We start from the raw sequence: 14,797 nt of genomic DNA, 5'->3' as shown, positions 1-14,797 counted from the left end.
GGGTGAAATCGAATCCGGACGAAATCGGGCGTTTTTGATTGGTTTTCGAGGTGAGTTTTGTCCGGACATGCCAGCCATTGTCGCCGAACAAGGCCACATCGGACCACGTGCTGAGCCCTATCCCGCCGGTACCTACATAATCATCAACGTTGAGCTAGTTTGTGGTCATCTGTGACAGAGAGAATACACTTACTGCACTTGGGATTGAACGATGTCTATCCTGCCTGTGCTTTTACAATCAAGCACGTACAGTTTTACGAATGTGGACAGAATCGGTACTAACACCATACAGTACTTGTCACCCATCACCTAAATGATCAGTGTTCCATAGGTCTACTTACGTCTACAACTTATCAGTGCAATAAACACTCTCCCTCCAGAGGGGCGGAGGAGAGAGACATGAGTCGGGACATCTAGGCCGAAATTTGGAAGTTGCGGATCAGGCATCCCCGCATAAGGTGTCATCCTGCGAGCCCATCCTCGAATGACGGTGTCCCGAAATGGGCGACTAACAAGGAACAGTACCCCAGGGAAATGAATTATCGAAGCTTATCGTCATCAAATCGCACTATTATAGTGCCTTCATAAGACTTCGTAGCGAATAAGAACAATAAAAATAGCGCTCGACATGCAGGGAGACGGAAAGAAGAATGAAGGAGCGTGGTGCGGAACGTCCGCTTAATGGATAAGTTAGCGCGCAAACCACGCGGGCCTGCGCGTCATGAAGAGCCCCAGGGCCCCCGAGGATGGGCCCAAGCAAAGTCCCGGAATTCGTACGGTCCTCCTTCGTCTGTCCGACAAGGATACAGCGATGCTGCGCAGGAAACGGGCTCTTTCAACGCGGTACCGATCTCGGGCGCCTTCTCCAGACTTAGCGCGGCTGCTGTAATTGAGAAATCGGCGTTGAGCGAAGCTACGATGACCATCGATAAGAAGCGACCTACTTCCTGGCGAAGCATGCATTTGCTCTCCGAGCACATGGAACACATTGGATCTACGAAAATAGCCCTTTAGTACATACGGAAGCGCGGTGGTAGGGAGGACGAACCCTCTCTCATCGACAAAGTACCGATGGCGCTGCAGCTGCGCCAGCTGGAACCGAGAGTTCGGCGCAAGGTGTAACAGCTGAGAGAACGCGCACGTCAGTCAAACTACTGACACTCGTCAAATTCGCTCAGAGTGCGGACGGAACTCACCCCCAAGAGGACGCCCTCCTCATCGCGCGTGAGGTCCGCAGCCCATCGCAAGTAAGACGTGCCCTCCTTCTTGGCGTCCCACTTTGCGTACTTCGCCCGCTGCGCCTCGTCGCCGAAGAGAAGCTATTCGTAGAGCAAATTCAGCACGCTACATGGAAGTTGGCGCTGGCGCGTAGCTGTCTCACCTCGCCCGAAACCAAGTCGAACATCATGCAGCCAAGCGACCACCAGTCCACCATCTTGCCGTACCACTGCCGGCGGACGATCTCGGGCGCCAGGTAGGGTTTGCTGCCAGCGTATTCTCGGGTGTAGACCGCGCCCGTCTCCAGCGGCGCGTCCCCCGGGTGCAGGAACGCAGCGTTGAAGTCGGTGATACGTACGATGTTCGTGTGCGCATCGAGCAGTACGTTCTCGGGCTTGATGTCTCGGTGGATGATGCCCATAGCGTGCAGCGCATCGATCCCGAGGGCCTACAAGCGGTAACGGTTGGTCAATAGGCGCGGGTACACGTTCACGAGATCAACAGACCACTTGGGCGATCCACCATCGGGCTCGCGAGCTATCCACGGGACCCTGGATAACGGAAAGCAGGTCGTTCTGCATGAGCGGCTGCAACAGCGCCCATCAACTCTGGATTCAAGTACATACAACGGGAGCCGCACCATTACAAATAGGACGCTGTCCTCATTCTGGAGCACGGCCTGCAGCTCCATGAGAAACGCCCTGCGGTTCGCTGGCTGCTTCGAGATGTGCTTGTACGTCAAGAGCTCCGTGAGCAGCCCGGTATGAAGGTGGCCGTCCGCGCGCATCTTGGCCTTTGCAAATACACGGATGCAGTGCACGCGACCGCTCGCTTGGTCCAGAGACGCATAGGAGGTCCCGAAAGTCCCTTGGGGAGCTGCCGCACGTGCTGGAAGTAGCGCCGCTGCGGTGATCGAGTCCGGTCCGTGTGCGAGGATCGCGATGACGATCTTGACCCGACGAAGACGCGCGAGGACTTGCGAGAGAGCCTTTCTTGGGTAGGCGGCGGCGAAGACACGTCGGGCAGCGGAGCAGACTGCCAGGCAGAAGAGCTCGGGTTCTGGTAAGCAGCAAAAGAAGAGGAAGCGGAAGCGCTCGAACGACTCGTAGCCGGACGACTCGTCGAGCGGGGGCGGATTGTTGAACGGTCGACGCCGGCGTCGAGCCTGACCGGACTTCGAGGAGGGCGGACCAAGATCTCACTTGTACGCCTGCGATGCGAGGGGCCGGGTTCTCCGTTGAAGTGGATCATCGCGAGGGGGGCTCTAGGTGTGTTCTCTCCGGCAGTGCGCTTCTTAGATATAGGCCGGGAGGGAGAAGAACGGGAAGGCGATGATGTGAGGCCAGGCATTGTCTGTACTCGCCTCTTGCTGAACACAAAGTGGTCAGAAACGTGAGCGTGAGCGTGGTCGAGGGCCTCGAGCCCGATCGAATCCTTGCGAGAAGACGAAAAAGATGTGCCACACCTGTGGGCAGACGGAACGGGCGAGTGAGGTCGATCAATGCGGATTTCATTGTCCCCCTGCGTCCTATATGAGGCATCAGAGTGAGCACAGCGCACCGAGTGGCGGTGACGGCCAAAGCGGGTGGGCGGAATCCTCGCGGTGGGCGGACGTGTACCGCGCGCAACGAGGATGCCGCATGGCGTTGGCTGCGGCGAGGTCCGACATGTCTTTGTGTTCGCGATGAAAAGCAGGTGGCTTCGTGTATCGTCTCGGTGGGCAAGCATCACACATACCTGCCTACATCAGTATCCAAGGACAATGCAAGGTCGTGGGGGGCAAAGCATAGGCCGTGTCGCGTTGCGCCAGCAGCAGCAGTGGTTATTGTCTAGTGGGACAAGACAGCAGCAGCGCGAGATACACGAGTACAGAGATGAAAGCTTTACCAGGCAATGTTCACCGCCGCAACGGCCTGCGGGGTCTACGCTGACATTGGGCACAAATCGCGCAGCACTAGCGAAGGCCGGGCGCACATCGGACGAAATGACAAGACCTCCCGCAGACCTGGTCCTTGTCATTAAAGAACAGATTCAGTACATGCGTGGCATGCATGGATTCTGTAGATATTGAGTGGTTATATGCATCATAGAAGACCAGAGGCTTGCCGCGATCTATTGCAGACACGTCTAAGAAGTTGGCTGAGTGCAAGATTGGGAATTTGAGGCAGTAACCGCCACGATCTGATTATGTCAGCGGATTCACGTGAGATACGCGCTCGTGGCCACACGGGCAGGCTTGCCAGTGAACGAGAACGTCCGATCGACTGGGAGAGGCGTTGCGCAACGCGTTTGCGAAACGCCCTGCGAAACGCCTCTGCGAAACGTCCGTCACAGCGTTACTTACTTAATACGGTAACTGATAAAGCACCTACAGGGCATCGGGCCACTCAGTGTGTCGCTCGGTCAGCAGCGGTCAGCCCAGTGTTGCTCCCAGTAGATCCAAGTGAATTGCGATTGACCCTTCCGAATATTTCATTACAGTGATTTCCCCGAGCAGCAAGCAAGTGTCTGAAGAAGATTTGGATTTGAGTAGCCTATTAACTCATTCGGATGTAGCCAGTGGCGCGCGAAGTAGGGCGCTTATTGCCTGATTTGGAAGAGCTTTCCAAATCGGGTTGCAGGGCGCCCGCGCGCTCGGAAACTCTGTGAGAAATCAACCAGCCACATTGTAATACAGACTCAACTACTGCCAGCAGCAAAGCCAAAATACTTACTGAGGTTTTGAAGCAGCATATAAGCCAAATGAATTGAATGAAGCGGCTTACTTAGCTTGCTATTCTTGGTACTCGGGCCACAAAAGGTGCGTAACGGGTCACAGTCGGTAACACTTCGTGACGTTTCGCGTTGCGCGTTGCGCGTTTCGGAAACGCCCGTCCCCGTGGATCGGACTTTCTGCAGTGAACGCGTGAACGCGTTCACGGCCTCGCTCTCACCACTCAATCGTGTCGCACGCGCGAAACCACCACCACCGCCTACCATCTAGCAGTCATGGTAGATGCAGATAGCTCCCAGGAACCGCGCAGGTCACAGCGAGATAGGAAGCAGGCCACACACTTCGTTCCGGGTGCGTCGCGAAGCAGATCCACTAAATCGCCACGCGTTGACGCGCCTCGCACGTAACAGTGAACAGCAGTCTTCTCAAGCGAAAGCGGAGTGACGAGACCAGCGACGACGACGCGCGGAGCGAGCTGAGCGACCCAGCGTCCCAAGCTGACGAGGCAGAAGTGGGGGATGAGTTCGATGCACCCAAAACGAAGCCCAAGACCTCCACGAAGACCAAAAGGAAGGCGAAGGAGCCAAAAGAAGCCGGTGCCCCTCCGGCTGCAAAGAAGCCTCGAGCTACGAAGAAGGCTACGATTCCAAAGACAGTGAGGTCTACTGTTCCAAAGCCTCCTAAAGCGCCGAAGACAGGAGCGCGTCGAGGGCGACGACCTGCGCTGATGCGCCCGAATTTGACGCGGAACAAGTGGCGAAGGAAACCAAGATCTCGGCAGACAACTCGATCTTCAGTGAGGCAAAGTCTAATTCTGGCTCTTGGGATGTACTGAACGGGTATATGCGCAGACGCGATCATCAACCCCACTATTGCTCTTCAATCGGTAGCGGAGGACTTCCTGGAGTCGCTCTCGAGGACACCCGGACTTAGTCTTGCCGAACTCATCAACTGTGTCCTCCGCGCATGTGGATGCAATGATTCAGTGGATGCGGACGAGGTGTCGACTACGATGGTGTAGTTGACAAGCTCGATGACTTCACCGAGATCCTCAAGAAGGTACGTGTTTCGTGGCATCCGACATGGAATCCCACTCATGCATGTCTGTCTAGGATGATTCACCTATCTATCCCCTCACATCCAAGCTACCCGTATTTAAGAGATTCCGGACTTCACTATCCGAAGTCATCGCACGGATCATCACGTCCTCAGCAGCGCACGGGTCCCTCTATAGCTCTGACCTCATGGCAACTCTGCAGACTTGGGTCGTCGCCATGTCGTCTTCCCAACTGCGCAGTTTCCGTCATACGGCAACCGTTATTGCACTTGAAGTTGAGACGGCGCTCTGCGACGTCGCAGCTGCTGTTGAGAACGAGGCAGAGATAGTGAGTAGGCAGAGGGAAGGCGAGCGCAAGAGGAAAGCGGCTGCAGGACGTGGCGCGGATAAGAGCAAGGCGGCGACTGCCAGGGAGAAAGAGCTGGAAAGCAAAGCCGCAGAGGTGAGGGAGCGGAGGGCGAAGCTTGCCGAGTTCCTGAAGGAATTTGTGGACGGGTGAGCTTTATATCGTCCCTCTTCGCACGGGAGTACTGACTGCATCCCGCAAAATAGCGTGTTCGTCCACCGTTACCGCGACCTTGACCCGAGCATCCGAGCCGAATGCGTTCGCGCCATGGGGCTCTGGTTCGCGAAGTATCCCGCGCACTTCCTTGACGGCGCCTACCTTCGATACGTCGGGTGGGTACTGTCTGACGCGCAGACCCCGGTGCGCTTGGAGGCGGTCCGCGCCCTCACGCTCGCATACGAGCAGACCGCATACATTGGCGCGGCTGCGCTGCAGCATTTCACCGAGCGCTTCAAGCCGCGACTGGTCGAGATGGCCCTTGGCGACACGGAGCTCTCCGTGCGTGTTGCCGTCGTTCAGGTGCTGAAGGCTATCGACGGCCACGGTCTGCTGGAGGACGAGCAGAGGGAGAAGCTGTGCCTGCTAGTTTTCGACGAGGAAACGAGGGTCAGGCGCGCTGTCGGCGGGTTCGTCAAGGGCGTATGGGAGGAAAGCGTCGAAGAGCGCTTAGTTGGTAGGAAGCCCACTGGAAGAGACAAGACGAGAGCGGGGTTCAAAGGGCTTGGCATGCTGCTGGTGCAGTGGGGTCGGGCGCTCAACACAGAAGGCGATCAGGACGACGAAGACGACCTGGGTGAAGGGACATCCAAGCAGGTCAAGGAGAAGAACGTCGCGTCCATCGTTGGGACAGGCCAACAGAAAGGCCGTATCGCGCTCGCGGTGGAGGCACTGTGGGATGAGATTGAACCCCTCAGCGACTGGGAGAACCTCCTGGAGATGTTACTGTTGGACCACTCTGCGGCCGGTGGGGATACCTCCTCGCAAGAATCCATGGACCGAGATGAAGGTGTTGATAATGCCTGGCGCTTGGAGGAAGCGGAGGAGGCCGTATTGCTCGAGATGCTGATTGCCGTGCTACGCAAGACCAAGGCCGATGCTAGCGGCGGAAAGAAGGTTCGTCAGCGGTACTGTCTCCCTTACTGTACAGGACTCACATCACATCGGTAGGGTGAAGACGAAACGGTGGCTTCGGACATCACCCGTGCTCTCATGAAGGCTCTGCCCAAGCTTTTTGTGAAGCACCAGACAGACGAGAATCGAATGGCCGACGTCCTTCTCATCCCGCAGCTGATGAATGTCGAGCTGTACCTCGAAATGAGGATGATGACGGTATGTCCTTACATACCGCTTACTCTCGTCACGTACTGACAAACTACAGGCTTACGCCAATCTATGGGAAGACATCACCAAGCAGTTCACGTCGCATTCTTCGCCCGTCGTCCTCACGAACGCTGTTACTACCATTCGACACCTCATGGACGCCACAAGCCTTTCCAACACCAACAGCACCCAGATTCTCGAGCTGGAGGATGGACTATCTGTATCGTTGCGCGATGCGATCGCGAATAGGGACGAGATCGAGATTGCTTCCTTCAATGAAGACGAAGTGATCAAGATTGCTGCAATCTGCGCTCGGTTGGCAGCGCTAATCGGGATTCGCGACATGACGTCGTGGATGGAAGAGGACGAGGGCGGGAAGCAAAGTTCTGCATGGGACATCATGAATGCATTAGCCGAACGGGGCAGGCTAGGCTACAAAGAGGAGGAACTGGTGGGGCTTCTGCATCTGTTATATCTCTTGACGAATGTTCAATCGTTTACAGATGGTCGACCGGGCGTTGCAAGTGCTCACGCTGCACATTATCTGGAAGGCGCGAAATTTGACTGCTACTGAGGGCGATCTATTGCCCGAAGAGCAGCGCTTCCAGGAAAAGCTACAGGAGCAACGGGACGCGCTTTTGGAGAAGCTGCTCGAGTTCGCCATTGGTACACAGTCAAATACAGCGGAAGGCGTTCGGCGCGCGGTACGTATATACCATTCTCGATGGTGTCTAGATTGTTGATGGCAATATGCAGGCATTCCAAAATTTGATGAACCTTCATATTCTCTTTTGTCCCACGCAGTCCATCGCCCCGGATGGTAGTCGGCTACCCACCGCCTCTCTCCCCCTATCACTGGATGATGAAACACAATACCGTTGTGCCGGTTACATCCAAGCAGCGATCGAACGATACGCTGACGAGCTGGAAGAAGCGTCGCCTTCTGAGGGACGTAGGAGTGATGAAGACGAAGACTCTAATGCCAGCGACCCCGAGAATGACGGCCCGGCCAAAGGCGGAAAGACCACTGCTGGCAAAACCAAACAGGTCAAAAAGACATCTGGTATGTGAAGATTATAGGTCCGACCTATCCTTATACGATGTTAAAACTTGCACAGAGAAACGCCCTGTATCACGCTCGCAGCTGGAGAAGGAGTACATCTTCATCGGCGTCATAGCTACATTCTTGCGAGCGATCCGTGCAGGCGTGATCCATTTCCGGCACTCAGCCACGTTGCTCGCTCATTATGGTCGCCTGGGGCCGGCATTTGACCTGTGTGCCAAAGTCATCGTCGATATCTTGCGTGAGGAAGGCATGTACAAGGAGAACGGTGATGCTGTGGTGGCTGTTATCTGCCAGGGGCTCCGAGACGTACGTCCTTTCATATGGCTTGCCTATTTGCTCGTCCTCATAATCTGTCTTCAGTCCTTCTCGCTGCTTCTGGACGGCATGGTGTATACCGAAGATCATACAGTGGCTTTGGGGAAGACATTGCGCGCTTGCCTCATCATCCGCGGGGCACAGCTTACTGTGGTGAAGAAGCTGGAAGGCAAATTCGTCGTGAATATCCACACAAGCCTTCTCACTTGGACAACTAAGCGTATCGCTGCATATGAGAATGCGAAGAACAAGAAGGCGCGCAATAAGTGCATTCTCTTCTTCAAGGCTATGTTACCTCTGTTGTCGACGTTGGACAATCGTGACGCCCTTATTGTGTAAGCCGACTACGCTTCCCGTCAAGGCTGACAGTCGCTGAACCACGTATATACAGGAAAGCACATTACGACCAGGTGCTTGCGCAGAATCAGCTTGAAGTGCCTCCGACCGCGCAGCCATGGGAGCCCTGTCGCGCGTACGAGAGGAAGCTTACAACAATTATGTCCAAAGACAAAGGTGAGCCTCGGTTCTTCGATCACTTTTGTACCTACTCATATTGGCGGACAGCCTCTGCGAAAAGGACAAAAGGAGGGAGAGGCGGAGAGGTTGTTACAACAGATGATGAGGGCACAGGCGCGGAAACTGCTGACGAGAATCCTGCGCCAGCTCGACCACAACCGAAACCACGACCGAGACGTCGTGCTGCTCGAGGAGCTGAACATGCCACCGATACAGAGGGTCACGCTTCTGATAGCGGTGCCGGTCCAATTGCTGCTTCTACACCCAAGGCGCGTCCACGTCCCCGGCGAGCGACCCGCAAGAAAGCCTCGACGGAATCACCTATCAGCCCACTCACACCTTCCCCCGAACCCAATGTCGCGGCCCGCGAGGACGAACGTTCAGAGGGAGAGCCAGAAGACGACACCCAGACGCCGCGTGCATCTCGTAAACGACCCCGGTCGGATGACAGGAGATCAGTCAGCCAGCGGAGTCTCCTGCTGTGATGTCAGAATTTCAGGATGAGGCCGAAGTGCCTCAACCCAACCTTTCCCAAGAGACGCAAGCGGACGAGATTCAGATACGGAGGAAACGTATCCGTCACTGATTCCTTCTTGGTCCATCTCGTTCTATATGTATGTGCTATCCCCATCTCACCTGCTGTCTCAGTTGCTCGCTTTGCTGTATCTTGTTCGATGCAGAGTACTTATAACATTATCCGTATTGATGTTGTATCAACATACATTAGTCGTGAGGGTTCGGTTAAGTAAATCTCAAAGTCCATAGTGCAATTATCCGGACAATGAGTGGATGTTGTACGCAGACACGAGCAAAGATGAGAATGTGATCAGGGACAGTGTAGATGGGAGCAACAAATAATATAAATACTTGAAAATAGAAGCCTAGAGGCGTACGTCAGTCATACTCTCAATCAACAAGACACTCGAACATACCTAGATGATTATGCGAAGCTCGGAGACTGCAGGCCGGGCGACGGGCGTGGAGAAGCAATGCGGCTTTCCGAGTTGCGCCTGCCTCTACTCGGTGACAAGAAGCTCGACGAACCAGGGGCGTCGGACATAGATTGTCGCCTCGAGGGGCGAGAAGAGCTCTTGAGATCATCGAGAGATATACCCAGCATGTCGCATAGTTCTTTCTGTGCTTCGGTCATAGCTTTGAACTCGGATGAAGGGGTACCAGACGAAGACATAGCTGAAGAACACGTTAGTCGCCTCGCACATGACCCTACTAGAATGAACTGACCTGTGCGGCCAGAAGGCAAGTCCGTCACAATACCCAATGTAGATCGCGGAGGTACAGGCGGTACGGGTGGGATGTCTTTAGCACCCGTCGACCACGGCGCAGGCGATAGGGAAACACCACTTCCTGGCTGAGCACTGCTCACCGAGGAGCGTTGGCTGCGTCTGTGACCAGGGCCGCTCCGTAAGCCATTCTGCGCTCTCCGTGAACTGTTCTTGCGTGCCAGGACGACCCGACTCGAGCGGCGACTGGGTGTGATCTCCTTCCCATTTGCAACCGGCTGGTCGAGCGCGCGCTCAGCGAGATCGTCAAAGTCCTGCGCAACTTCTTGGGCTTGTCGCCAGGCCTCGTCCCGCTCGGCCTCCAGAGTCTCCAGCTGTTCCCGCAGCTTCTGACCCTCTGTGAGATGCTTCTTCAGACTCCTGTTGAGCTTGTGCAGCGCCATGATGAGCGCACTGCTGGAGTGCACGTCGCGCAGATGGTTGAGCTGACCCACTTGCGTGTTGACGTCGTACAGCTCCTCCGTGATGAAATCAAGGGCATCCGTGACCTCTGAAAGCTCGTCCGATATGCGTGTCGCGGAGGCAGGGTCGGCAGGCTCACTACCATCAGCCATGGACGACAGCGTGCCCAGCAGCATCCTCCGTCTCCGCACGTTGAGCTTGTAGCTCGTCTTCAGGTCAGCACAGCGCAGCTCCAGCCGGGCGATCTCTTCGGGCACCGCACCGTTCAGAATGTCAGCGGCAGGAGGCGGATGACAGATACGTCCGCAGTCTGCCGGATCGCTGTGGATACAATCTGCTGGAGCTGCTGCGACGAGAGCGTCCACTCCGCCGCCTCCTTCGTGAGGCCGCGGAACTTGACCGGCGTGGTCTGGAATTTTGGCGACGAGGCGGACGCGAGCGTGGCCATGGACGGCTTGCGCATCGCGCTCGGCCCGCCGTGCAGCTGATTGCTGATCACGGAGGAGACGGACCCGGTGCGCGAGCGACCTTGGACAGACGGCTTGCGGGGGCCCAGAGGGATGGCCGGTCTTGCCCTCGGACGTTTTGGCTGCGAGAGCTCTGGCGTTGCGGATCTGGCGGAGGACGAGGACGCAGCAGCCCGCAGGGGTGAAGGCGGAGGGGCAGGCAGCGGCGCAGCCCGGGGCGCTCTCTGCGCCTCGTAAGGGGGAGGAGGCGGGTGCTCAATAGGGTGCTCGTTGATGGAAGGCATAGGCGAAGGGGCAGAGGAGAGGGAGGAAGGGGTACCGCGGACGCAGGTGGCGAAGGCAGAGACTGCGACGAGTTGACAGTCATAGAAGGGCGCGGCTTCGACACCGACGACCGATGTGACCTCTCCGACGTATGCGTCGACTGGACACTGGACTCCCTCGACAACGGCACGCCGTTAGCAGCATCCGGGTGGAGGCCCGTCCTGGGCATTTGAGCTGCGGTCGCACTGCTCGAGCTCTCCGCCTGCGTGTACGCAGGAGGCGGCGACTCCTTTGGCGACTCCGCGTTGTCGTCTGGCACAGGTGGCAGCGGCGTCAGAGGCGGCGGGAGAGTCGACCGACCCCGCAACGAGCGCGGAGGCGAGCTCATCACGTCGATCGTTTGGCCCATGTCCGGGATGTTTGGCTGAAGTCCGAAGGCGTCGGCGGGGGCGCACTGGGCTCACGAACGACCTCGCTGTCCATAGACGGGCGAGGAGCTACTTCTTCGACCGGCGGCAGATACGCAGGCATCTGAGCAGGGATGGCCTGCGAGTCGCGCCGCGACCCCGGAGGCGACGGGCTCATAGACGGCGAGCGCGCCTCCTGGATCGACGGCAAGGGCCGCGCGGCCATCGCGCCCGGGACGACCTCGCTCTCGCTCCTCTGGTGCCCGTTCACCGACAGACTGCCCCCCTCAAAGGAGCCCTCCATCGAGTTGGGCGGGGTCGGCAGCCCGCCGTTCGACCTCCCGACGGTCGTCGCGCTGCGCTGGAGGATCGTCTTCTGCTGCTGCCACCGCATCTTCATGTCGCTCGTCCGCGCGGGGCCGAGCGTGTGCGGGAGCGCGCTCCTGCTGCCGTTCGGGCCCCGCGGGGGCATCGGCGGGTACGGGCTCGCCATGCCGGCGCTCAGCAGCGGGCTGAACGCGTACGGCGTCTCCGGGAACGGCGGGAGCGTGGGCCCGCCCGACTCGACCGCGGACGTGAGCGTCGGCGTCGGGAGGCCCGCGTGGCGGTCGAGGATCGCGAGCGCGAGGGGCGCGGGCTGCGTGCCGGAGCGGTTGGAGCGCGCCGGGCCTTCGCGAGAGCGCGCGGACATGGAGAGGGAATGGACGCGCTCGGCGCGACGGGGAACATGAAGTCGAGCAGGTCCGGCGAGTCGACGGGGGTGTCGCCGACGCCCGTGACGGGCAGGCGCGCGGTGACGGGGACGACGCCGCTGGGGAGCGGGCCGAAGTGCGAGCGGGGGATGTACGGGCGGGTGTCGCTCTCGGCGGAGGTGCGGGGCTCGGGGGAGCGCGGGACGAGCACGGAGTGGGGGCGCTCGCCGATGGGGAGGAGCGTGGGGCGCGCGCTGCCGCCGGTGCGGTGCACGGACGAGTCGGAGCGCGAGCGCGCGACGTAAGTGTTCCCGAACGCGGCGACGGGGCTCCCCGTGGACATCGCACGGTGGTTCCGCATGGACGACGCGCCGGCGGAGGACGACTCGAGGGGCGTGCCCTCGGTGCTGGGGGAGTACACGGACATGGAGACACCGCTGTCGAGGCTTGTCGAGAAGGACATCGCGCGTGCGCCCGCAGGCCGCTGGGGGCGGTCGCTCTCGCTCTGCAAGCTCACTTCGGAGGTGGCCCGGCTCCGCTCCAGGTCGGTGCTCTGCCGCCTGTGGTCACCAGTGAGCGACGACTGCGACGACGTCGTGGTGTAGGCCTCCGACAGATTCGTGCTCCTCCGCATAGAGCTTGCCTGGCTCAGGGACCCCGAGGAAATGTTCCCATTACTGCCATTGACGAGCGCGTTGAACGTGGGCGTATTGGGCGCACTCGGGGCGGGGCTCGGCTGCTCCGTAATCGGCGAGATGGGGCTGAACACGGTCGGAGGCTGGTCGCCCTTGTTGTGTATCAGCGAATTCCTGCGCGCACCTCCCGCCCCGCCATCACTCGCATACGGCAGCTCTGCGCTGCTGATCCTGTTCTCGAGTGCCGCGCCCGTCGAGTTCCGCCTGCTGCTCTTCCCGCTGTCGAGGCCGCGCGCCGAGAGCTCTGCGCTGGAGGGGAGAGGCGGGACGGGCGGGATGATCTCGGAATCGGGGCTGTCGACGGAGTTGCTGCGGCCGTACCGCCCGTGGAAGGGGTGCTCGCCGCGGGGTAGAGTCGCGCTGTCCTGACGCGTGAGAACGTTGCGGTAGCGCGAGCCGCGGGACTCGTTCGTGACGATGAACGAGTTGACAAGCGCGCGCGCGAGCGTCGTGCCGGAAACAGACGAGGAGAGGTCCTCCGTGCCCACGGATCCTGGGCTCGAGGGCCGCGTTGGCCCGTTGCTGTGTGCGCTCGGGACGGGTAGATGGGCGTGCCCACCGGCAGACGGGCCTGCGGAGCGCTCGATGGCGATCTTGGACGAGGCGGGGTTGTCGGGTATCCTGATGGGCGTCGGCGTCGGCCTGCGGATGATGGGGATGGCGTCCTGCGGGGCGCGTGCTGAGTACGAGTATGGAGGGCCTCTCGCGGGCGTACTCACGTTGTCGGGCTCTAGCGGTATCTGGTAGTCACTGTCGGAGTCGCCTCGGACCGGCAGAGGCAATGCTTTCTGGAGGAGAGTTGAGTCAGTTGGATGACGGGCTAAGAAAAGTAGGACACGTACGTTTCGGCCGTCTGCACGCACAGGCTCTATGAGAATGACACCGTCGGTGGACGCACCCAGCGACGCGCTCGACGCGCCGAACGACCTGTCATGCTCCCAGCTGTGGTCGTGGGACAGCTCGTTCACCGTCGTAGAGCTGCCCGCTGCGTTGTTGTTGGACAGGGACGCGTCGCGCGGCGGGGGCGTGCGCACTTCGTTTCTGAGCATGTCCCTCGGAAACCAATCCGAGTAGGAGGACTGTCTGTGTGCATCCAGCTCAAGGTGCACCCGTGGAGTCGAATCCCGCACCTCATGGGGCCGCCCGCGGGACCCGTCGGGTGGCGGGGGCAGGAAGCGGGGGTGTAGCTTCTCATGGATGTCGACGACGTCCTCGGAGACGAAGGAGGCGGGCGACGGCGGGCTCTGGGGGCGGCGCACGCCGGTAATCTGGTTGATGGTCCGCTGAACCTTGCGCCTGTTGAAGACGGACTGAAACATAGCTGGCGACGCCCCGGGCGACGAGGGTCATGCAGAAGGGCAGAGGCGGGCTGTCTGGCGCGAGAGGAGCTGGGAGGACGAGACAGAGAGCCTGCGAGGAGAGGACGGGCGCACTGCGGTGCATCAATGGGCGAAACGCCGTCCCAACCATCTCGATGATGGCGGCATACGGCTATTACACTCCTCCCACCCTCGGGCGCCCTACGCGCTTGCAGTGCCGTAATGTCTTCCCCGTTTCCGCGTCCGAATGTGCTCTGTCTCCCATCACTGCCACCCCGTGCCATGTCCCCGACACCACACCGAATTCCACCGTATGTCTTCCGGATCGCCAGGATCTGAGAGACTGAGTTGGCCCAAGACATGTCTGAGCTGCGGCAGCACATGGTGCCCCTGGACATTGCTTTTCCCTTTAATGTATGTACCGCCTCGCGCGGGATTTTATTATGCAAGGGCGCGCGGAAGGGAATGTCGGCTAAAAGTAATAATCCTCCGGTAACCTCGGGTGGCAGCGGGGGGCCTGATTGGCTGAGCGATGGGGATCAGCAGCATTGCACCGCGGTCCGCCGTCTTCGACTTCTTCACGATCGCACTGAAGCCGTCGATCCCGTCAGGCCACCCTCGCCGCCTCCTCGCCACCTCGAGCAGCTCGCTCGCGCCCCCGTCGACACTGACGCCTCCGAATCCGATATCTGCATTGCA

The 14,797-nt window shown here is 59.1% G+C and overlaps 3 protein-coding genes across 3 annotated transcripts; 1 reads left to right on the top strand and 2 right to left on the bottom strand.

Annotated features, from left to right (window-relative positions):
• Positions 1 to 526: 526 nt before the first annotated feature.
• On the bottom strand, positions 527 to 2,407 carry B0H18DRAFT_545385 (kinase-like domain-containing protein). The gene is made up of 6 exons (XM_048038544.1): positions 1,859 to 2,407; positions 1,725 to 1,805; positions 1,382 to 1,666; positions 1,197 to 1,319; positions 1,049 to 1,125; positions 527 to 994 (listed from the first exon to the last, which is right to left on the bottom strand). The coding sequence occupies exons 1-6, from the start codon at positions 2,003 to 2,005 to the stop codon at positions 691 to 693; spliced, it is 1,017 nt and encodes a 338-aa protein (XP_047898200.1). The 5' UTR covers positions 2,006 to 2,407; the 3' UTR covers positions 527 to 690.
• Positions 2,408 to 4,128: 1,721 nt separating this feature from the next.
• B0H18DRAFT_1207681 (uncharacterized protein) lies at positions 4,129 to 9,137 on the top strand (the record flags this gene model as incomplete). Its single annotated transcript, XM_048036225.1, has 16 exons — positions 4,129 to 4,282; positions 4,342 to 4,591; positions 4,630 to 4,727; positions 4,783 to 4,899; positions 4,953 to 4,990; positions 5,044 to 5,483; positions 5,541 to 6,447; positions 6,502 to 6,663; positions 6,713 to 7,105; positions 7,158 to 7,358; positions 7,411 to 7,717; positions 7,773 to 8,026; positions 8,081 to 8,370; positions 8,427 to 8,548; positions 8,600 to 8,977; positions 9,043 to 9,137. Exons 1-16 carry the CDS (start codon positions 4,207 to 4,209, stop codon positions 9,135 to 9,137), a joined length of 4,128 nt encoding a protein of 1,375 aa, XP_047898199.1. The 5' UTR covers positions 4,129 to 4,206.
• A 354-nt stretch (positions 9,138 to 9,491) lies between these two features.
• B0H18DRAFT_1114878 (uncharacterized protein) lies at positions 9,492 to 14,098 on the bottom strand (the record flags this gene model as incomplete). Its single annotated transcript, XM_048033176.1, has 8 exons — positions 9,492 to 9,742; positions 9,794 to 10,499; positions 10,556 to 11,145; positions 11,232 to 11,409; positions 11,454 to 12,101; positions 12,164 to 13,444; positions 13,499 to 13,567; positions 13,622 to 14,098. The coding sequence occupies 8 exons, from the start codon at positions 14,096 to 14,098 to the stop codon at positions 9,492 to 9,494; spliced, it is 4,200 nt and encodes a 1,399-aa protein (XP_047898198.1).
• Between the last annotated feature and the right edge of the window lie 699 nt (positions 14,099 to 14,797).

This window comes from Fomitopsis serialis, assembly GCF_022376445.1.
Source record: "Fomitopsis serialis strain Sig1Antser10 chromosome Unknown B0H18scaffold_6, whole genome shotgun sequence".
Taxonomy (NCBI): Eukaryota; Fungi; Basidiomycota; class Agaricomycetes; order Polyporales; family Fomitopsidaceae; genus Fomitopsis; species Fomitopsis serialis.
The sequence above is the reverse complement of the archived record's forward strand: the minus strand, read 5'-3'. Positions and strand labels throughout refer to the sequence as shown.